The 21,848-nt window shown below is 34.2% G+C and overlaps 6 protein-coding genes across 13 annotated transcripts; 3 read left to right on the top strand and 3 right to left on the bottom strand.

Moving 5' to 3' along the window:
• Window positions 1-93: 93 nt before the first annotated feature.
• Window positions 94-4,088, bottom strand: LOC105229606 (ras-like protein 1). Of its 4 annotated transcripts, none has more exons than XM_049448326.1 (5): window positions 3,935-4,088; window positions 3,002-3,327; window positions 2,711-2,851; window positions 2,461-2,576; window positions 94-2,361 (listed from the first exon to the last, which is right to left on the bottom strand). In XM_049448326.1, the coding sequence occupies exons 2-5, from the start codon at window positions 3,138-3,140 to the stop codon at window positions 2,185-2,187; spliced, it is 573 nt and encodes a 190-aa protein (XP_049304283.1). In that variant the 5' UTR covers window positions 3,141-3,327; window positions 3,935-4,088; the 3' UTR covers window positions 94-2,184. The 4 variants fall into 4 exon arrangements, with proteins under 4 accessions (XP_049304283.1, XP_049304284.1, XP_049304285.1 ...); XM_049448327.1 differs by having other exon boundaries at window positions 3,927-4,066; XM_049448328.1 differs by lacking the exon at window positions 3,935-4,088 and adding an exon at window positions 3,637-3,780.
• A 148-nt stretch (window positions 4,089-4,236) lies between these two features.
• On the top strand, window positions 4,237-6,488 carry LOC105229608 (serum response factor-binding protein 1). Its single transcript, XM_011210006.4, has 3 exons — window positions 4,237-4,532; window positions 4,589-4,750; window positions 4,812-6,488. Exons 1-3 carry the CDS (start codon window positions 4,503-4,505, stop codon window positions 6,216-6,218), a joined length of 1,599 nt encoding a protein of 532 aa, XP_011208308.2. The 5' UTR covers window positions 4,237-4,502; the 3' UTR covers window positions 6,219-6,488.
• Window positions 6,216-7,429, bottom strand: LOC105229607 (39S ribosomal protein L47, mitochondrial). Its single transcript, XM_011210005.3, has 5 exons — window positions 7,254-7,429; window positions 6,880-7,183; window positions 6,690-6,826; window positions 6,492-6,632; window positions 6,216-6,431 (listed from the first exon to the last, which is right to left on the bottom strand). Exons 1-5 carry the CDS (start codon window positions 7,349-7,351, stop codon window positions 6,281-6,283), a joined length of 831 nt encoding a protein of 276 aa, XP_011208307.2. The 5' UTR covers window positions 7,352-7,429; the 3' UTR covers window positions 6,216-6,280.
• A 251-nt stretch (window positions 7,430-7,680) lies between these two features.
• Window positions 7,681-12,162, top strand: LOC105229610 (heterogeneous nuclear ribonucleoprotein M). 2 transcript variants are annotated; one of them, XM_011210008.4, is made up of 6 exons: window positions 7,681-7,836; window positions 7,996-8,551; window positions 9,594-9,732; window positions 10,549-11,532; window positions 11,589-11,724; window positions 11,795-12,162. In XM_011210008.4, the coding sequence occupies exons 2-6, from the start codon at window positions 8,001-8,003 to the stop codon at window positions 11,848-11,850; spliced, it is 1,866 nt and encodes a 621-aa protein (XP_011208310.2). In that variant the 5' UTR covers window positions 7,681-7,836; window positions 7,996-8,000; the 3' UTR covers window positions 11,851-12,162. The 2 variants fall into 2 exon arrangements, with proteins under 2 accessions (XP_011208310.2, XP_011208309.2); XM_011210007.4 differs by having other exon boundaries at window positions 7,725-7,883.
• A 217-nt stretch (window positions 12,163-12,379) lies between these two features.
• On the bottom strand, window positions 12,380-14,018 carry LOC105229611 (SAP domain-containing ribonucleoprotein). The gene is made up of 2 exons (XM_011210009.4): window positions 13,727-14,018; window positions 12,380-13,664 (listed from the first exon to the last, which is right to left on the bottom strand). The coding sequence occupies exons 1-2, from the start codon at window positions 13,754-13,756 to the stop codon at window positions 12,630-12,632; spliced, it is 1,065 nt and encodes a 354-aa protein (XP_011208311.2). The 5' UTR covers window positions 13,757-14,018; the 3' UTR covers window positions 12,380-12,629.
• A 552-nt stretch (window positions 14,019-14,570) lies between these two features.
• Window positions 14,571-21,822, top strand: LOC105229612 (ras-related protein Rab-23). 4 transcript variants are annotated; one of them, XM_011210011.4, is made up of 3 exons: window positions 14,571-14,846; window positions 18,845-20,080; window positions 21,387-21,822. In XM_011210011.4, the coding sequence occupies exon 2, from the start codon at window positions 19,191-19,193 to the stop codon at window positions 19,923-19,925; it is 735 nt and encodes a 244-aa protein (XP_011208313.1). In that variant the 5' UTR covers window positions 14,571-14,846; window positions 18,845-19,190; the 3' UTR covers window positions 19,926-20,080; window positions 21,387-21,822. The 4 variants fall into 4 exon arrangements, with proteins under 4 accessions (XP_011208313.1, XP_019847119.1, XP_049304281.1 ...); XM_019991560.3 differs by having other exon boundaries at window positions 14,605-14,742; XM_049448324.1 differs by lacking the exon at window positions 14,571-14,846 and adding an exon at window positions 14,871-17,251.
• Window positions 21,823-21,848: the final 26 nt, after the last annotated feature.

Here is a 21,848-nt window from a genome sequence, read left to right on the forward strand (position 1 = left end):
TAACCATTATCCAAGTTTTCTACTTTGTGTAACTATAATATCTCTTTCAACATAATTATGAATGCAAATGACAGACAGAAATACAAAAGCCCATACGGTACATATTTATTATTTTATTTACGATTAATTATCTTTTAGTTCATAGTTCTTGTTATCATATATCGAAACATACATAGATCACGCATAATGAAATATTTATTTCATACATGTTATAAAAGTTGTCTTGTATTTAAAATAAATCTGAAATTAACACCAACAGCAAAACTAAAAAAAATTACAATTAATGAACTTTACATTTTAAACATCATGAAACTATTCGTCTTGTATTAAATTCAGACGTGTAACTTACTAAAATAATTGAAATCTATTCGTCTTGTATTAAATTCAGACGTGTAACTTACTAAAATAATTGAAATCAAGTAAATAGTATATAGAAAAAAATAATCAGCAGACCGGTTTTTTAGAAGTAATATTCCTCATTTTCCCTTTTTAAAACTTCGTAGAATTTTAACTGTTACATAGAAAATAATTTTTCCGACAACCAGCTGTTTCAAAAGCCTGGTGATTATTAATTTTAGCCGATACATTTTTTCTGTTTCATGAAGCAACTTTAGGCAATGTTGCTTTAAATTACATAACATTTTACAACAAATACAATCTCATAAATATAAAATATATATTTATCCTTTAAGATAACTGGTCGGCGATTTCAGTTTGTTTTCTTATGAAAATTAGACAATGATGAACTGTTCTTTCCTTTATGTACGTGACAATATTCATATTTACTAATTTTGCAATTTTAATCCTATTATTATGAGAATATGATGTAAGCATATAATAAATTACATATATAAAATATAGAGGATGACATTCACAATCATTATGCGTTAATCTTACAATGGAAGTAGGATACATTGTTTGGCAAGTTTTAACTATTCTTGCCTTAGTTCCACCTTCACAGTTACAATAAAAATACAAAAATATTTTTAAAAGAAATTGATTAAATATAAAACAGATTTTTTCTTTTATAAAAATATGCACGCAAATTTCACTTCAGCACCAAAAAGTATAAAACGGATTAGAAAATAGTTTCAAAAAGCAAAAAAAAAAATCAATATTTGCTTATTGTGCGTTACAGCTAGTACACTTAATATAATCTTCGTCTTGCATTTTGTTAGTTATTACTTTTTATGTATTTCAGTAAATTTATTTTATAAATTACCAAATGTTTTTTCTATGTGTTAACATGCATACATAAAACATGGGCACGTATTACAGAAACGACGCACTAAAAGGGAGGCAAGTGAATGTGTTCATATATGTATGTATTTTCCATATTAATATAGTAGAAAGTAGATCTTCAAAGTTTAAATTTTAACGGTTTTATAAAGCTCCAACCATCGTGATTTTAATTTTTTGTTTAGTGTCAATTATGATTGCAGCTTTAGATTTAGTTTCAACTATATTAATATGTGCAGACTTTTGATAGTTTTGTACACTTGCCTAAGAACACAATTTAGAAGGATACAATCATCTATGAATACATAAAACAGCACGATCATTTGGTACGCGTCATAGCATATTTATCAAAGTTATAAATTTTATCTTACTTTACTATATAAATAAATATTTCAACGTATGGAAAGCATACGTAGAACATAATTAAAATAGCAAACAGTACAAAAAAAAACTTATAAATCAACATACTCCTTGAATTAGAAATTAAATACATATTTTGTCAAATGCCAGTAGCAAGAACACAAAAAAAGTTTTAAAAATTGTGCGCAGAAATAAAGTAAAAATATTAAATAAACGTATTTCTTTTACTTTCAATTTTTTTTGGATAGTTTTATGTTTTCCATTAATTTTTTTTTATACTTTCCCAGTTCGTCTGTGCTCCTGTGTAAGGTTTTGCGTATTGTAAAATTTGCACTTTTATGTGCGTATAGCTAATGTTATGCTGATTTTTGGATGAAAAAATATGTGCTTTATTTGTTGCTTTCCGGTTCTAGCTGTATTATTATTATTGTTGTTGTTTTTCTTACTACAGCCTCCTGATCACAGGCTATCTCTCTTATCGAATGTCTGTTTAGTTCGTTTTCGTTGTTGTTTTGGTTGTTGAAATTGTCCGGTTGTCCGAATGTGTAGGTTATCCAACCTCTTTTAGACTTAATATAAGATCATTTACAGCAACTCGCATTTGAATTTATGGTGTGGTAGCTTATGATGTTTGCGACCTTTTTTCCCCCTATGTTCTTTATCCTTTCGAATCTCACGGACTAATGTGTAAAAAGCGTCATCAACGCCCATTCGTGTCTTGGCGGATGTCTCAACAAATGGAATGCCGTATTGTTTAGCAACCTGATAAATATTATTGTATTATATATATTTATTCCAATATAACATTAATTCCTTGTTTATTTTATTTATATTAGAAAGTTAATTCAAACCAATACTTACCTCTCTAGCTTGGTTCATATCAACAGCCCAGGCTTGCAGATCGCACTTATTTCCTACCAGCACCATTGGTACCTCTTCCGCGTCTTTTACGCGCTTTATTTGCTCTCGATATGTACCTGAGAGTATAAAGAATTTTTAGTATATCGTGTATAGAATTGGACTCAGTATGCTGAATTTAATATCGAGTTATATAAGGGGAAAATTTATCTATTGCCTTCAACCAGTCAGAATTAGGATATAAAATTCTCACCAATATCTTCAAATGATTTCGCACTATTGACAGCAAAAACCAGCAAAAATCCCTCTCCAGTTCGCATGTATTGATCACGCATAGCGGAATACTCTTCTTGGCCAGCTGTATCTAAAATATCCAATAAACACGTCTCGCCATCTAGAGAGTAAATATTTTAATACAAATTAGGAGTTAAAATAAGTGAATTATATATTATATATCTATATGTATTATTTCTAACTAACTTATTCATATATAATATTTATTTATTTATTTATTTAATATGATACAATATGATTATCAACATACCTATAACCACTTGCTTCCTATAAGAATCTTCAATTGTGGGGTCGTATTCATCCACAAAATGATTTTGTATTAACTGGATTGTTAGGGCAGATTTACCAACACCTCCAGCACCTACAACCACTAATTTGTACTCCGTCATTGTATTTTCTTCTTGTTTGGAGAAATTTCAATAGACTTGTGTTTGGATGTAGGATTTTATGTAGTCGTAGCCCGTTTTGTTTTAATTGTTTCTTTTCTGGAATGGTTATTATACCTGTAACTCCAAGCCCAGCAGACAACAGTGTCCCGAAATTCCAATGGTATATTGTTTATTTTATCAACGTAAACTGTAACAAATAAAAAAAGTTCTAGTAATTACATATGTATGTACAACCACACAAACTTTTAAATTTATAATGCGGACTGTCATCAGAGTGTAAGTTGCCTATTAAAATAATTAAAACATAATGGCCCAGTAAAATTAAAGTATGTATTATTTGTTGTTGTTTTCTTATAATGTTCGGCACTGCGAGTGACTCATGTTCAGACGAGTATGAACCAAAGTTATAATGAAACTACTACTAGTGCAGCGGGATATATATATATATATATATATATATATGTATAAATATTCGCAAAGTAACCCATGTTCATACCAAAGCAGTTTTCTCCACAGATCACTTCACTAAAGAACGACTCTTTAAAACCTTTCTCTAAAGATTAGCTAGGTACTAAAACAAGGAACATTGCACGAACTGGAAAACGGTTGCTCTAATATATTAATTTGACTTTACAGTATCACCATTACTAATTGTATCCATCCTATAAATCACAGTAAATTATGTTTCTAGTCTTTCAGTTCTTATGCTTGTTCTTCCTATTATTTTCTAAGTTCATTTTATTTGTTGATTATTAGCTAATATATTGGATATAGGTGTTAACTCACTGCCGTACCTTTACTGCACATGCGGATGGTGCAGTGGATGGGAAAATAATCAAAGTAATTTGTTTATGTTTTCAACAAATTCTCTGTGAAATATTCGTTTTTTCAACAAAAGATCAACAAGACACTGTCCGCCCCGTTTTTCGTTTTGCTTCTCACAGTTTCGTCGCCATTTTGCCTACACAGGAATGCATTGTTTGTGCACCAAATTAACGAAAATAAAACACATATTCAATATATCGGAAATCAAATATATATATAAATAAAACCACTGCGAGCCTGTTTCCATTCTTCACAGCTTAAAATCCTATTTTAAAAAGTTAGGCGATATCGTTTAAAAGTACTGAATTTTGTGCGATATATGAGTGTTTAAATTTTAATAGATTCTGTGCCTCCCTAGAAATTTTACTCTAGATACCTTAATCCAAAAATATAAATTGAAAATCTATTGAGGCTTGCAACACTCAATAAAGTTGTGTTCACAATAGGTTTTCGGATCGTATACGATACTATTCATCGACTGACAACAACAATATTTAAAAAGCATGCAATTGTATAAATAATTTAGGAATCTTTAAAATGGTTAATAAATTGGAATTCAATAACTTGGTACGTGAAATTATTTATGTTTTATTATAAATTACTTATGTAAATGATTTCAATAGGTTGTCACCAACAAAAAGAAAATTCAACTTATAAAGTCGAAGACCATTCAGAAATTGGTCCAAAAAATTAAGAAGCTTAAATATTTATTAGATAAAAATCCTGAACATGAAAAAAATAAGGAACGTTTCCGTAAAGCTGTCCTATGCCTAGAAGAAATGAAGGTAATTTATTGTTTAAATTTGTTTTTATTTTTCATATGTAAAGTTGGATTTTTCTTTCCAGAAATTAAAATGCATCGTTTTAATGAAACGCGTTTTAATTCTGGAAAAATCTCCGTCAGCTATTTTAACGAATGGATTATCCACAGCGGAAGAAATGGCAGTGGCTATGGTCGGTGACAATAAATTGATGCAAGAGCTTGCAGAAGATTTTAAAGAAAAATTAGGAATTTCAAATGAAAATAAAATCTGGAAGAAGGAGTTAATGCAAGCGAGTAAAAAACAAATTAAGATAATAAAAACGGAGAAGAAACGAAAAAGTCGTAAAGCTTTAAAAGAACAAAAAGCCATGGCACGTAAACGTACTGAGTGGTTGAAAAATCAAAACCGTGGACAGGATATACTAAACCTTAATGAGCAAAACAATGAAGTAGTAATAAAAGGAAATGATGAGGGTGCTAACGTATCTACACTAGGTTACTGGAAAATAGAGGAAATAGACAATAAACATCCTCCTATTAAAAATAAAAAGGCAATAGTAAAAGAGCATAAAGTCTCTGAAGAACAACAAACTACTAAAAACTGTAAAACATCTCTAAAGACTATTTTTAATACTTCTGAAAGTGAGAATCAACATTGGCCGAAGTCAGAGGAAATTAAAAACAGTTCAATAGAGGGCAATTCGAACGAATCGTCAGTAAGTTTAAATTCTCCCTCTCATTACAATTTAAGCGGTAGAAATACTATGGAAAAAAATAAGGAAGAAATTGTGACACACGTTATCGATCCATTTTTTATCACCGATAGTGGTGAAAATTACCGTTCCTCTGCTGTTGTTGTTCGTAATGGTACAGTGTTTGATACACAAATCTCTAAAAACCCGCTGGAAAATACAGGAAAAAGGTCTAGAGAAACATATGAAAACCATCTAAAATCTTACGATCATTTTAGACCAAATAATGCGAGGCAAAGAATTTCAGAAAAATCTATTCGGAAAACTTGCGACGAATTCAAAACGGAAGGCCTGCATCCTTCTTGGGCAGCGAAACAGAAGCTAAAAAATGTAATAAGTGCATTTCAAGGCAAGAAAATTAGATTTGAGGATGATAATGATCAGGTTGTTGAGGGAGTCACCAATATTAATTCCAAAGTAGTGAATACAGAAAGTCAGAATAAGAAACATTTATCAGCAAACAAAAGAAAAAATAAGCATACGGAGGAAGCTGTACATCCGTCTTGGGCAGCAAAGCAAAAATTTAGTGGGGCCATAACAGCTTTTAAAGGGAAAAAAATTACGTTTGGAGATGATGGAGTGCTGCAACCTAGTTCTGATCACATTAACGCACCATCACAACATGACAGTCTAAATACTTTAAAAGGACTTCATCCTTCTTGGTTAGCAAAACAAAAACAAAAATCAACAATAATGTCTTTTCAGGGTAAAAAAACCACTTTTCAAGACGATGAATAAACTTTATGTTCTGATGCAATATGCAATTTTATTTAAATAATTGTTTGGATGTTGCAAAACACTCAAATATCAACTTTCGGCACGAAATGTCCACGCGTTTTATCATCTCTCAATAGTTTATCAACATCTACATCTGGATATTTGCTCCGAATAATTTGAATATCAATATTCGGATTACGTCGCAACATCATCATAACTTCATTACGGGAACGACTACATAAAGAAATATATTTTAGAAAAATTAACTTAATTATATAAAATTCAAAAACGCACTTCTTGGCCTTTCGTTTGACATTATACAGTTTCTCGCGATATAATAATAGGAATTTACGCACTGCTCTCCCACCGAAACCAATATTACGTGATTTTATCCATTTAACGTTCATATGCGGTGGTAACACATGTTCACAAGATCTAAAATTATATTTTATATCAAGTAAACAAACATCGACTCAAATTAAATGAACTTACTTATAGAGATGCCTTAAACCAAGTGCATTATATACCACCCGAGAGGGTCGCTCTCCAGTTTCACCAGTTTCCAAGAGATGATAGGCCTTATTTCTTTCTCGCACAACAGTTTCCAAGTTTTCCATTGATATTTTAACCTACAGAGAGTTTTAAATGTATTCAAACTAAACGTGAAGCGATATACATATACCTTATCTAAACGCTCAGGACTAGGAAATAACTCCATTTTCTCATTACATTCGTGTTCCATTGTTAGTAGCATGTTTCGCTCTTTTAGTAGAACATACCACAATTGATGCAGGTCTTTATTTGACTTAATACGTAATTCCTCGAGCTTCCATGCACGACCAACCTTCACTTCATTTTCTGACCAGTTCTTGGGATCATCGAAGAACTGCATCAGGTCCAAGCATGGTCTACTAGAATGGAATGACCGCGTACTCAAATAAAAAAAAAAAGCATTTTGGGATATTTGTATTTGCTGACATTGTATTCTGCGTTAAAAAAATTCAGGTTATGTAAATCAGAATATTTCAATTGTGGCAATTTTAACAATTATTGTACCTGTTTAATAATGAATTAGTCAATGATTTATTTGAGATACTCGTACAGACTGTCTTTACAGTTTTTGCCACATTCAATATTTTCAAAACCGAGCTCATTTTCTTGTTTCAAAGTATATTAATTGTTGAAACAATTGTAACAAAACAGCTGTTTTTCATTTTTTGCCAGAGAACGTTTATTATTATGATATACGTTCTCTGCTTATGAGTTCACAATAAATACATTCTTCAGTTAAAATATTAAAAAAAAAAATTAATTATAAACTTAAATAATTAACATGTTCACAGATTAATTTTAAATTGCGATGTAACTGGTTGAGTACTTACCGATTTAATTTGTTCCGCAAATATTAATGAGCCCTTTGAAAAATAAGTGTATACAATCATTAGTTTTTATGTTCTTTATACTATTCACGGTAGAGTTTTCACGATAATCAACACTGCAAAATCTCGGGTGGCATTCAATATTCCGCCATTTTTCATTTTCTCTATCTGTCGGCGTTGTTCTTGAGAAGCATTTATCGCAAACAATTTTTGTGCAAAAACTGAAATAATAGATATAACAGGCTACAAACTTCGTTGAGGTATATACAATTTAATAAATAGAAAATTACGTGGAATTTTTAATTTTGTAAGTGAAGTGTTTAGTTATTGAAGTAAATATTTTCCGCCATTTTAATTTTGCAAAAGTATGCAGCGACTAGGATTTTTTTTATATTAATTTTAAGTTTTTGATATTACAGTCGATATGAAAACTGAGGGTAATGATAACTCGAATGACAGCCGAGAGAAAGATCGGGACCGTCGTGGACGTGGAGCACGTGCTTCCAGATTTTCGGATGCTGACGCTGGTGGTCTTGGCAGCGGAGGTGGAGGTGGAAGCAGCAACTCTGGCGGCAACGCTAACCGTGATCGCAGTCGTGAGAGACGGAATTGTCGCGTTTATATTTCAAACATCCCATACGATTATCGTTGGCAAGACTTAAAAGACTTGTTCAGGCGTATTGTGGGATCTGTTGAATATGTCGAATTGTTTCACGACGAGAATGGAAAAGCTCGTGGATGTGGAATTGTCGAATTCAAAGATCCTGATAACGTAGAGAAGGCTTTAGAAAAAATGAATCGCTATGAAATAAATGGGCGCGAATTAGTCGTTAAAGAAGACCATGGCGAACAACGAGATCAGTACGGTCGCATTGTGCGTGACGGAGGAGGACCTGTACGTGGAAGCGGTGGTGGTGGCGCCGGTATCGAAATGGGTGATCGAGATAGAGGATTCTCCCGAAGAGATGATGACAGGTATATTAAATTGTAAATTAATTTTCAGCGCATATTTACATGTAAGAGTTTTTTATGATATTTTTTAATAGGCAAACATTTGTTTGAAGGTTTTCTGACTAACTTCTATTGGTTATACGTTTTGTAATGTTTTTTCGTTGTTTTAGCGTGCTATAGGGAATTAATGTAGTTTCATAACGGGTTTAATGTTAGGGACGTGGAACTCCTGACTCTAATGCGAATTTTTGGGCTAATTTCACTGCTACTATATAGGAAAATAGTTGTTAAATCAATAATTTCATAACCATAAGGTAAATCATTGACATAAGCTTGTACTTCATAAAATATTGTTGGGATTTAAACTGAGTGAAAGATATATGCTTCTCTATAATCGAAATTATAATAATGAAGAAAATCATCAATATTGGAAAAAAAAGTTTATAATTCTTTTACTTAGGCTTTCGGTCATTTCATTTAGTTGAATAATATTGCCCTTCAAATCATAGCCTGGCGTTTATTTTTGCGTCAACACAAATGATTGATGGCAAACAATTGGATAGCATTGAGCTATTTTACCTAAAAACCTTTGCTATCTTGTGGAAATTTCCGAAGTAAAAGTATTAATCCAAAAATGATAATGCTTGAATGTTGTTGTATTCTTGTTTTAAGATTGGGTTTCATATCATTCTGAAGGAATAGAATCAGTATTAGAAATCAGACCTTTAAATTTACGAAACAATTTTTCATAAGGTATCGAATGCATGCTTTATTTTAAACTGTAGATTTCGTATGCTGAATAGTAAATGACTACATACAATTCGACTTCAATCTATAACGTTGATATTTAAAGTAGTATAGTGTATATTTGTCAAATATTTAGTATTGATAAAAGGAGGATGTTCATCAATCAGATATTTCGATGGATCTTAGATATATAGCATTTATCCTTATGTAACAACGAGCATTCCAACGTGTCTACGAGTTTTTTAGTCGACCTCCACTTTTGTTTCTCTGGATGATGTGTTTACCGCTGACTTTTTCCCATAACGTGTTCTTTTTCTAGATCTGGGCGTAATAATTTTAACATGATGTCTAATGATTTTAATAATTCATCGAATTACAATTTGTATGGGCTTTCTGCTTCGTTTTTGGAGAGTTTGGGCATAAGTGGACCTTTGCATAATAAGGTTTTTGTTGCTAATGTGAGTATACAATTTTTATGTAAACAAAGAAAAAATGTAAAAAAGACGTTTTGGGTATCTGGGGTTGTAAGCCTACTGGTAATTATAAACAGCTGGTGTGGGTGATAATATCCTTTTATTCAAAGAAACTGACGTGAGTTATAATTTATATAATTGATTGTGATGTTTACTATACCTTTAAATCGGTTCGTACTGCAATATGAGAGGAATGTCCATAAATATTTAGTGTTCTTTTAAGATGCCTGTATATTTTACGGTAGGTAGGAGTGCAGCCCTATCGGGCTCAATTAGCACTGATGTGCCATTTTGATATTTTACGGTAATTCACTAATTTAGTGGTATTAATGTCCATTCACTGAATGTGCATAAAACTGAGAAAACGGTCGCTTTGTAAACCAATACTCTACACTCTTCTAACTTGCTCAGATCACTTTTAATCTTGCTTAAATATTTTCCCTTTGGTTTGTGCATCTGTGTTCTTGTTTAATTGTGGAAACTATTTAGTTAATTTTTCTAATATTGTATTGTATAATATATAATATTTTCCAATGCTGGAGGCGTACAATACATCGAATACCGTTCCATTTGCAAATTATTAGGTTTTCAAACCGTTTCATAGATAATTTGGTGATATTTTGTAAATTGCATTCAGATTGGTCTGTAAACACAAATACAAAGTGGAATTCCGGAGTGGGCACTATTCAACCTCTGCGTCTCAATGCCTTTTCATTGTTAACCTGTTTATAGATGCTTATCTTTATGTATTATGTGTTATAAATAATCTTTTGAATTGACTTTACAACTCGTCATTCACAGCTGGACTATAAGGTCGATACTAAGAAACTGAAACAAGTTTTCAAATTGGCAGGAAAAGTACAGAGCGTAGATCTCTCGGTTGACAAAGAGGGTAACAGTCGTGGTTTTGCTGTAGTAGAGTACGACCATCCAGTAGAGGCTGTACAGGCTATTTCTATGCTGGATCGTCAAATGCTTTTTGATCGACGTATGACGGTTCGTTTAGACCGTATCCCAGATAAGGGAGAAGGTTTGAAATTACCCGAAGGACTTGGTGGAGTTGGTATTGGACTTGGTCCAAACGGTGAACCATTAAGAGACGTGGCTCGCAACTTGCCCAGCATTATTCAACAGCAACAGAATCAACCAAATCAATCATCGTTGTCTTCACAAAGTGGATCCAATATCTTGGGAAACATGGTAGCTAGTTTGGGGGGTGGAGGTAGTGGCGGTGGAGGCAATAACGCCATGTTTAGCAATCAAGCAGTTCAGCCATCACCTGTAGCTCCAGTTGTTCAGGCAGCAGCAAAATCTCTTGGAAACAACGCAGCTGGGCTAAATTTGGGAAATTTATCTACCACCAATTTGGCGGCTTTGTCGAATGTAGTTGGAGGACTTGGTGCCGCACTTTCCAATCCATTACTCACAACGTCTCTTAACAATCTGGGATTGAATTTGGGCCCGTCAGGTGGCGGAAATGAAGATTCCATGTCTTCAGCCAATGCAGCATTATCCAATAACTACAGCACAGGCGGCAATAACTACAGTTCCGGTTTTGGAGGATCATCTGGTTTTAATACAGGCAGTGGTGGAAATTCTGGTGGAGGGTTCAACGCATACAACACCGGAAGTGGTAATACCGGCGGAGTTGGCGGTGCCCTGGATGGTAACGATTACAGTGGTAGCGGCAACATTGATATGTATGGTGGAGGTGGCAGTGGCGGAAGTAATGCAGGCAACACTAGCAGCAATCCACGCAAGTCGGATACCATTATTATTAAAAATGTAAACAAATATATTTTATATTGATTTCGTATATTTAACGCATATTGTGTTTCCAGATTCCATTAAGTTGTACTTGGCAAACTTTGCGGGACAAATTCCGTGACGTTGGGGAAGTAAAATTCGCTGAGATTCGAGGCAATGATTTAGGAGTTGTACGGTTCTTTAAAGAACGAGACGCCGAGTTGGCTATTGGTAAAAAATAAAAACAATGATGTGAAATTTAACCAGAGCGTTAAACTAACTTATTCCTTCTACATTTTAGCATTAATGGACGGTTCCCGAATGGATGGTAGGACGATTAAAGTTACATATTTCTAAACAAACTACATTCACTAGCCCGTAGACGTCATTACTATAAAATAAATATTTCTCAATATCCCTGCACTTTCAGTTTTAAGAATTTTACATCCATATATGTATTAGATGTTTTAATTACATTTTTTTTTTTATAAATAAGCAAACCTTTCACATTATTGACAATTTAATAAATTATCTGCAATTTATGCAAACGGCATACATACTAATGTAATCGTGAATGATTAAGTCAAGTAATATCCATTATCGATTTATCTGAAAAATATTTTGAGAATTGTAACATTTACGATTATGAATAAAATTTAATAAATACAATTAATTTTTTACTGTCAGCATATCTTCGACCGTCATAAACTTAAAAAAGCATTGAAACAAGTTGCTGCTCTCGTCTCTACGTAAATACCTTTCAAATTGAACATGTTGCCCCTTTTCACTTTAGCAGTAATATATATTTGGGTAGTTGTACGATTGTCACACTATGGCTAACATTTTTCAAACGTTTCGGCTAAGCTGCAGAACAGTAAACAAACAATTTATTCTTATTGAACTCTTTATTGTACGGTTAATAAGAAACATCTTCCTAAAATGGTAATTTTTTATTCAAACAAAATTTGCATATTCACTCGTAGAGTGTTTATGCTTAAAATTGCTGAATATAATTAAATGTTATGGATACAAATTTAACTATGTAGCATATCCTTGCGGTTACGGCGTAGAACTAGATGTAATGTACGTTAGTACTTTGTAGGTGATGATACAAATTGCTATCTGGATGGCGATTTCTAATTACCAGCAACTGAAGTTGGAGGAGCTGATGGTGTGACCACTGGTGTTGGATCTATACTCGGCTCGTTATCCTCAGCATTTCCGATCGATGTCGTGGCGACTTGTTTATCAGTTGTGGACAATGTTTGAGTATTTTTGAAGCGTTCTAAACGTGCTCGTGCCTTTTCAGCCCATATGTCATCTGATTTTGTGGAGGCGATAGCACCACTACTTGATGTGGTTGTGCCCCCCGCTCCGAAACGTTCTTTTCGCTTCTGTAATTTTTCCGCAGCATCAATTTTTGCCATTTTGGAGGAAACAACACAACCAAAGCGTTCTGCCCGTTTTTTCAGCATTTCCATTTGTTTGACGTCATTGACGGCGGGCTCCGTAGTAATACTACTTATCTTTGTATTGCTAACCGGTTTGGGTGAGACTGCCGCAGCGGTCGAGTTTGAGCCTAGTCCAAATTTCTTGGCACGAAGTTCCAGACGTTCCATTTGGCTTAATTGTACCACTTTCGAGCCGCTGGTATTCGTACCATTATTAATTTTAGAGTTCGTCGCCTCTTTGGAATTGAGGTCACTTACAGTAATCGGATTGCGCTCGCTCATTTTTAAAACCTTTTCCTTTGGGGGCTCGGTATTCTCTTTTGCTGTTGTTGATGTTGCGTCTTCAGTGGCCGATGAAACTTTATCCCCGTCATTTGTTAAAGATACTTTGCGCTTCAAAATAATTTTTTTTTGATTAGTTGCAGTATTTGTACCATCCGTACTTGGCTTGTTCTCGTTCAACGGAGAAGGCAATTCAGAAGCAGTAGGAGTACTGGTAGGACTTTTAAGTAACTCGTTTTCATCTGCAGCAATCGGCGATTCCTCTTCATCGGTTAATACAGCATCTTCATCAAGCAATGCATCCTCATTCGTGATAGCTGAATCTTCCAAAGAAATATCACCCTCAAGTAGTGCTGTTTGTAGGCGGTCTTGAAGTTCCGTTTTATTACCCGTGGTAGCAAGGCCACGCAGCTTTAACTCGCGCTTCAAATCAGCCACCTATAAATAAAGTTATATGCATTAGATCATCAATCACTGGTATAGAGGATTACACCATTTACCTTCATTTTTGTTACATCCGATTCCGGCATAGTTTTGGTGTATTTTTCTTAACTTTTTGCAAAATTAATTTCTCTACTGTAGCCTTCTTATTGTTTTTCGTTCAATCACACAAACACACCGGGCATCGACGAATTGACGTTATTCTTTGGGATATGTTCAGTACATGCACTTCAAGTGAATTTATCGAAATGTGACAACATACGCATTTCTTATCATAAGTACATACTGTACAATATTTTATCCTAAAAACTTTAAAATCGACTTCTTTTTAAAATTATAAATATTTAACTTTCCGTATGCCGTAAACCGTTGGGGAAATCTGTTATGAGACTGATGCTGGCTTCTTAAACATCTACATTTACATACGTTTATAAATTTCGAGAGCAGGTAAACTTCAAACGAAGACGAGGTGATTAATAAATGTTTACCTGAAGTTTTTAGGAAAGTATTAAGTGTATATTCATGGTATTCATAAAAAATTAAATCTACCTGAATCATTCGCCGAACAAGTTCTGAACAATATTCTAAGTTCTGAGAACCCAAATCATACGTAAGGAAAAACCCTTTGTTATGTAATTCTGCCCTGAAAGGGTTTTGTAAACAGATTGTGTTCTATACAATATATTTTTTTCCAAACAATTAATGTTGATTCTTTATTTAACAAACATTAATATAAGTATTCCGAAAAATTTATTTTAATAATAGCTGACCCTGAGCTGTAGTAGTACAATTGAATTTGAATAAATATAATTCAAACAAAGTATGACATATGTATAAAACACTTAAAGCAAGGGATTAACGTTTAAGAAACAACACTGAATTCTCTAAGCCAAGTTTTCTAGCCACACAATGCTTTAAGGCCAATTATGAAAACTGCCGAGCGCAGTCGCAACCAACCAACGAGTGTTAATGTATCTTTATAAACGGCAAGCACTATATTAACGATCAAACATAATTCATATTTTATGCTTTTCATACACACAAAAGTATATACATATGTATTATAAATACGTATGTAGGTATTCTTGTAGCATCCAGAGAAAAAATCCAAACTTGGAAATGTGAAGTGAAGTGATAGTGTATACGTTGGACCAAACTTTCACTGTGCAGAAGTTTTCGGTAAAAAACTTAAATTAAATAAATATAATAAACAAAGTGCATAGAAAAAAAGCCAAAGAAGCCACTCGTAAATGAGAACGCTTCGCAATTCATTTCTCGACATGGTGTAACTGAAACAGCAACAACAAAAGGAATGTTAACATCAACGTAAAGGAGGTTAACATATCAAGGAGGAAACGGCATATTTAACATAACATTCAGATATACTTTTACCCAATTACCTTCAAGAAGAAGTAAAACAAATTCGTTACTTTTATTTTGTTGGGTATATTATATATAGACAAGTTTATATATACTTGGCTAAAAATTACAATAAAAGTAAAAACTAAAAGGTCTAAACTGTTAATGAGAAAATAACATTACAGTTTACATTTGCGAATTAAAAAGTATTTAGAGTTTTCATTGGCGAAGTCGATTGCCATTTCACAGACACAATTAGCGGTTTTCAATTTGCTTTAATCAATTTACCTACATATACACATCTATATCTATATAATAACACAAATTTAAATCAACCATTCTCTAGCAACTTCTTTAAAAGTGAGAAAATTTAAAAGTTGAAATGCCCGCTGACAAATGCATACATTTTTTTACATACATACATATGTATGTATGTATTAAGAAAGCCAATCGTAATCAAGAGCAATCAAATTTTGCAACCTGCAGCCGGTCATAATCTGCAATCCACCGTTGTCTAGGAAATAAAAACTATTATCACGCCTTATAGAACATACCATTGCGATCAGCTACAATACCAACTGCAGCTTCATAAAGGAACGTTTAAGAACAGGTGCTTGCCGATTTAAAAGCCGCTATAGCAGGATTTACGAATATGTATGCATGTGCTTGCCGGTGGGCTTTGGTTGTATTGTGTGGGCATTAGTGATAGTTCGACGCATGCGCAAAGGAATTTGTACCAGCCATTAAGACAGCTTTTTAGATATTACTTTGAACATATGTTTGTACATATATTACACCGGCACATGCATATACATATGTACATACATATGTACGAATGGGTTAAAAAAATACAATGCGTTAATTGTTAGTGGGAACTTTTCGTTTAATCAAAAGAAGTTCGTTCCATTTCTTAAAGTGTGGTAAATATTAAATACCTTCGATTGCAGTAAAAATTGATCGGTATTAAAATTAAAACAATCAATCAAATTTTGTTATGTTTCGATTGGTCACCTAGATTAAGGGCCGTTTTGTCAATGTCTGGGTAGCAGCTGTCTATAAGTTAAGTTCTGGTTAACTTAAACAAAACTCCCAAAAACCTTTGTTTTTAACCAGAACTTAACTGAGAGATATGTAGCTGCTAACCAATAATTTTCAGCTCATCTAGTATACCTAAAACCAATAGACCACTATTAAAAATAAAAATAAAAGCAGGAAAACATATGTATGTACTTCCATAGTTAGAAACTTATTCCATACACTTTGTGACCTTTCTTATTGAAATACAAACTATACATACTTGGAGTTACAGCTTAAGTTAACGGTCTTATATCCAGTGAAGTTCTAAATGCTAGAAACAGCGCTGACGCCACAAACAGGCCAATCTGCTTAGCCTCTTTTCTTTCTTACTATTTTGTGACGACCTTAATTAGTAGCCCAACATCATTGGTGAGTGGAGAATAGGCCACTAAAACCAACTAAGAGTGACAATAACAACAACAATCACATAAACCACAATAAAATGTTGCCAACATAATCACAGATATAGAAATATATTACTAATAAGAGGCACTATGACCACGGAATAACTGTGGCAAGAACAATATTAATACAACAACAAAACAGGTGATGATCAACAAGTGTAAACCACCACTACACCATTGAAGATAGCGAAGTGACCAAATACATACATACATACAGATATCAATACCCAGAAAAAGAGTAAAAAATAATGGAATAGCTGAACTTGTAAAAGAAGTGGGAAGCAAAGAACATCTTTGAAAACAGCCAAGAGATATAAAAATAGAAATTGGGAGCTATATGAGCGCACAAGCCGAGAGCTAGCTAGTTCGTTGAATAAATACAACAATAGGCAATCGGCTTAAGCCACGCTTTGAAACTAGCCACTGAACTGATGGCAATGAAACCTGCTACAAGTATTATACGCATGTTTGTATGTGTGTATACATTATCGGCCACAAAAAGATACACGAACTTGGATTTATTATGAATTGCACACATATTGTATGTATGTATGTATGTAATTACAATTGAATTAGGATGTTTGCCGATTTACTTCTTCGAACAAATGGGCAAAAATCATCACTCATCAATCCCTGGCGGCAGTACTATGGGACACAGGTTGAAGTTTTCATATATTTGCTACTAGACCTTCCTCTCAATGATGACGAGCATTTTTCTGTTCAAAAACGCCGTCGAAATTGCCGGTGAGAACCTCTTCCATTCAGATGAAATCTTTCGCTTTGAATATTGGTACTGTACCTTTTACTTACATATGTACGTTCATTTGACAGCCAACTTAACCGATTTATTGGGTGCATTCGTTGGGAAGAGTCGCATTTTCTTTACAATGAAACCTACATACATATAGGAACAACTGTCTATGAGAACTCGTCACTGGGTAGCGAATTCCCAAGACACAGTTTTCGTGTATTTTAATTAACCGTGTAACATCTTAATTAATGATCCCACGTGAGCTTTTATATCCAACACATTGGATACACACCGTTGGGCGAGTGGTATCACTCAGAAATGTACATACATACATGTAATAGATGTGCTTACATGGTTTAAGTGAGTTGCAGTATTATAAATTTTCATTTATTTAAAGTCGTAAGAAGAGTTGCGGTTTGAAAATATTCTAAAATTATTCTATTTATTTTTTCGAACGCCTTCACGAATTAGTCATAAAGCTCCTAGGGTGAATTTTAAACCATAAATTACTATAATTGATAACAAATTAGTGTAACATTACGGTATTTTCATATAGTTGGCTAGTGATATGGTTAAAATTGGAGTCAATCCACTGTTTCCAAACTGGATGCGGCAGCAGTTTTGCAACCTAATTTTACCAATATGGCTACGGTGACGGTGAAAAAGCACTGTTTGCTACAATTCGAATTTGGGCGTCGAATCGCCCCAATAATTCATTTATAAAAGTAGCCCTTGTGGGCAGGTGGGTAGGAGAGGCTTCAAAAACTGACGTGTGATTATATTGGAATTTGTTGAACCAATTTTGGAGGGTTATTATCGAAGGTGACATATTGTGACTCTTCATTCAAGAGCCCCGATCGAGTCACCGACCGATATTGTTTTTTTTTGTCATGTTCCAAAATGTGAGGACACGGCTGCTTCCAAACGCGGTTAAAACAAAACTACGTGCCCGATTCGCCTTAAATTTCTACTACGATGGTGGCGCCATCGGGTGGTGAAGCTCATATTTATCGGACCGCCCTCCTATGTATATATGTACATATGTATATATGAATGCGACAATGCACAGCATGGAAATTTTCAATTGCCAACCGGTTGCACGAGCAAAGCTACAAATTGTTTTCGCAAATCCGTTGCTCAATTCACAAAATATCCAAGATGGTCAATGCGCTGGCGATGGTGGATATTGAATGTTCGTGGTTTTGATTATGAACGGAGTGTTAAGTTAGCGGAGCCGCTGATGATTAATAACTATAATGGCATCTGGTACTTACCGTTAGTTATTTAGTTTATTGGCTGTGTTTTTGCGTGCATGTGTGTGTGTGTATATATTTATTAATTTCAGGCTTGCTCCTTTAGTGTTGTTGCTGTTTGAAGTTGAAAGTGCAGAGAAAACATGTAATAGAAAGTGAAAGAAAGAAAATCTTTGAACCATAGGTCAATAACTGAATTTGAAGTTAAGCAAAAGTCTCGTGCAATAAATTATTACTGACAGTGTGTTCACACAGAATTACACACCAACAAGGAAATCGAAATTGTATGAATATTCGTTAGTGATTATTAATAATCAGTGTTATATTTCACAGGTTGACTAACGCCGCAGAACAATTACAACGAGCGCTTATAAAATAACAGCTTAAAATCGCTCGCTATAACCGTGCATCGTTATAACCCGACTGATAACCGTTACCTATTGTTGGTAATTACAAAAGGCAAACTCTTCCGTTCACTCGTAAATTTAATTACTTATTCGCAACACAACGTACGTTGGGTAACAGCGCCAAAGACAACTCTAGTCTTTCCCTTTGTTGGAGCGCAAAGCTCACAAGTCATACGTAACCAACCGTACTTACTGAGACGGATACACATAATCAACACCACTGACATTAAAAAAAAACTCCAACAACGGCTCCCTCTAACACTTATGACATAATGCGCGAGGACGACATCGAAATCGCCATTAAGGTGGTGATTGTGGGTAACGGTGGTGTTGGGAAATCATCCATGATACAACGCTATTGTAAGGGTATTTTCACCAAGGACTATAAGAAAACGATTGGTGTGGATTTTCTGGAGCGACAAATCGAAATTGACGGTGAAGATGTGCGCATAATGTTATGGGACACTGCGGGACAAGAGGAGTTCGACGCCATAACCAAAGCTTACTATCGTGGTGCGCAGGCGTGTGTGCTCACTTTCAGCACGACCGATCGCGCCTCATTCGAGGCCATCAGAGATTGGAAGCGTAAAGTGGAAAATGAATGCAATGAGATACCAACCGTAATTGTACAGAATAAAATTGACCTCATCGAACAGTCAGTTGTAACTGCAGACGAAGTGGAAACTCTGGCGCGCAATTTGAATTGCCGCCTGATACGAACTTCCGTTAAAGAGGATGTGAATGTGGCATCCGTTTTCCGATATTTGGCTACTAAATGTCACCAGCTGATGCTGGGCGAAAACACCGAACAGTCATACACACCTAATGGTGGCGGTAGCGGTAGCAGCGGCGTAAATGGTGCTTCGAATGGTCATCAGCCCACAATTAGTGCCTTCAGTCCAACATTCACAAAGTCCAATAGTGGCACGATCGTGTTGCGAGCAGCCAAAAAGAGTTCAACAGCGCGGAAGCGTAAAATTGTGCTAAAGAAATGCGGCATTTTGTGATTTGCGTGACAACAGCTGGTAGGTGGTGAGCAATTGGACGAGTAGAGGATTACATGTGGACGAGATGTGTGCAAGAAAACGGGCACGAACACGTTGAGTATTGGAATATTTGATGATGGAGGGAAGATCGTGCAGCTGCTTGAAACGGAGTGAAGGTAAGCTGGCGGCGGGGCGCTGTGCATGTGCTTTTGAATATACAAACTTACGTATATGCATAAATATACGTATGTAAGTGCATAATTATACCCTGAACAGGGTATATTAAGTTTGTCACGAAGTTTGTAACACCCAGAAGGAAGCGTCAGAGACGGAGTGTATATATAAATGATCAGTATGTCGAGCTGAGTCGATTTAGCCATGTCCGTCTGTCTGTCTGTATATATACGAACTAGTCCCTCAGTTTTTAGGGTATCATTTTGAAATTTTGCAAACGTCTTTTTCTCTTCAAGAAGCAGCTCATTTGTCGGAACTGCCGATATCGGACCACTATAACATATAGCTGCCATACAAACTGAACGATCGGAATCTAGTTCTTGTATGGAAAACTTGCACATTTGACAAGATAATTTGGTATAGATTATTTTCTAAGACAACAATGTAATCTCCGTAGAAATTGTTCAGATCGGTTAACTATAGCGTATAGCTGCCATACAATCTGAACACATAGTTACTAACAGAAATGCACCTGTGAAGGGTATTTAGCTTCGGTGCAACCGAAGTTAACGTTTTTTCTTGTTTTTATTATAGATTCGTAAATAATGGTGAAAGAAGTAAGCATACAATTGCGATGCGGTGGAGCACACTTAAGCTCATTTTTTTTTTATTTCAAATAATATATGCATTGAGTAATTGGAGCGTACTTAACTGTAAAACATATTAGACTAATTAAAGATGAATACCAAATGAGGTTCAGATGAAGCACGAACAAGTGAATAGCCAACTTTGATGCAATGAAATCAGAAAACAAAATCTCTAATGTGCAACTCTGTGTGGCCACTCGTAGAGATGGTGTGGTAAGAGAATTTTGCAACAAATACTAGAAAAAGAATTAAATACAAAAATATGGTGATCGGGTAGTGCAGCTAATTTTATTATTGACACGAACAAATTGCATAAACTTTTTGGCAGCAAGCAAACCTGCTGGTTTCGTCTGCAATACTTTTAATATGGAAAACGAAGTCAGGGAAATTAATGAGAGCTTCTCGACGTTCGTAATGTTAGTGATTTTATTTGCGTGCGGTAGGCAAATAAACTCGAATGTAAATTTTTCATAACGAATCTGCAATAGTATACATATGTATATATGGTTGTATGTATGTATATAATTCATATTCATATGAGGTTTTGTAATATATATAACATATATAGTAAATGTATGTAAAAATTGTATTTGTGAAAAATTGGTCTTTGCCTCAACTATCTGTATGCAGTTATTTTAGCTGTTTTTGTTTTTGTTTTCAGATGAAGTCTCCCACGTCTCCACGGTCATTGAACTCGACTAACAATCATATACTAAACTCTTTATGACTGCTAGACTGATATACATATACATAAATATATATGCACAACTGGAATATAATAAAAAGATTTTAAGTAATATTCGTAAGATAATGTTTGTAATAATCAAAAAAAAAATTGTATGTATATGCTTAACATATAAAAATCAAAATACTGATTTATAATAATACTGCCTAATTATATTTGTTGTATGTTCATATATCTGTACACTGTTAGTTTAACTTAGATTGATTGTGTTTGCTAAAGAGAGCGTGTGTATTTTTTAAATATCGATATTTTATATAAATAATGGGTTTGTATTATATTTATGTGCAAGGACGTTAGAAACATTACGTTCTGATTAATATTGTAAAATACAATTTAATTTATAATAAACATACTTATGTTGTTTTATCATAAAAATAT

This window comes from Bactrocera dorsalis, chromosome 2 (assembly GCF_023373825.1).
Source record: "Bactrocera dorsalis isolate Fly_Bdor chromosome 2, ASM2337382v1, whole genome shotgun sequence".
Taxonomy (NCBI): Eukaryota; Metazoa; Arthropoda; class Insecta; order Diptera; family Tephritidae; genus Bactrocera; species Bactrocera dorsalis.

What these genes read in the sequence shown, in the direction of transcription:
- LOC105229606 (XM_049448326.1), bottom strand. Translation starts at nt 3,140, where the DNA reads ATGACGGAGTACAAATTAGTGGTTGTAGGTGCTGGAGGTGTTGGTAAA. An exon ending in TAGGAAGCAAGTGGTTATAG is followed by an intron (nt 2,852 to 3,001) that starts GTATGTTGATAA and finishes TTTACTCTCTAG; the next exon opens with ATGGCGAGACGTGTTTATTG. An exon ending in ATATGAACCAAGCTAGAGAG is followed by an intron (nt 2,362 to 2,460) that starts GTAAGTATTGGT and finishes AATATTTATCAG; the next exon opens with GTTGCTAAACAATACGGCAT.
- LOC105229608 (XM_011210006.4), top strand. Translation starts at nt 4,503, where the DNA reads ATGGTTAATAAATTGGAATTCAATAACTTG. An exon ending in AATTGGAATTCAATAACTTG is followed by an intron (nt 4,533 to 4,588) that starts GTACGTGAAATT and finishes TGATTTCAATAG; the next exon opens with GTTGTCACCAACAAAAAGAA. An exon ending in TATGCCTAGAAGAAATGAAG is followed by an intron (nt 4,751 to 4,811) that starts GTAATTTATTGT and finishes TTTTCTTTCCAG; the next exon opens with AAATTAAAATGCATCGTTTT.
- LOC105229607 (XM_011210005.3), bottom strand. Translation starts at nt 7,351, where the DNA reads ATGAGCTCGGTTTTGAAAATATTGAATGTGGCAAAAACTGTAAAGACA. An exon ending in GTCCTGAGCGTTTAGATAAG is followed by an intron (nt 6,827 to 6,879) that starts GTATATGTATAT and finishes AACTCTCTGTAG; the next exon opens with GTTAAAATATCAATGGAAAA. An exon ending in GGTTTAAGGCATCTCTATAA is followed by an intron (nt 6,633 to 6,689) that starts GTAAGTTCATTT and finishes ATATAATTTTAG; the next exon opens with ATCTTGTGAACATGTGTTAC.
- LOC105229610 (XM_011210008.4), top strand. Translation starts at nt 8,001, where the DNA reads ATGAAAACTGAGGGTAATGATAACTCGAATGACAGCCGAGAGAAAGAT. An exon ending in ATACCATTATTATTAAAAAT is followed by an intron (nt 11,533 to 11,588) that starts GTAAACAAATAT and finishes TTGTGTTTCCAG; the next exon opens with ATTCCATTAAGTTGTACTTG. An exon ending in AGACGCCGAGTTGGCTATTG is followed by an intron (nt 11,725 to 11,794) that starts GTAAAAAATAAA and finishes TCTACATTTTAG; the next exon opens with CATTAATGGACGGTTCCCGA.
- LOC105229611 (XM_011210009.4), bottom strand. Translation starts at nt 13,756, where the DNA reads ATGCCGGAATCGGATGTAACAAAAATGAAG. An exon ending in CGGATGTAACAAAAATGAAG is followed by an intron (nt 13,665 to 13,726) that starts GTAAATGGTGTA and finishes CTTTATTTATAG; the next exon opens with GTGGCTGATTTGAAGCGCGA.
- LOC105229612 (XM_011210011.4), top strand. Translation starts at nt 19,191, where the DNA reads ATGCGCGAGGACGACATCGAAATCGCCATTAAGGTGGTGATTGTGGGT.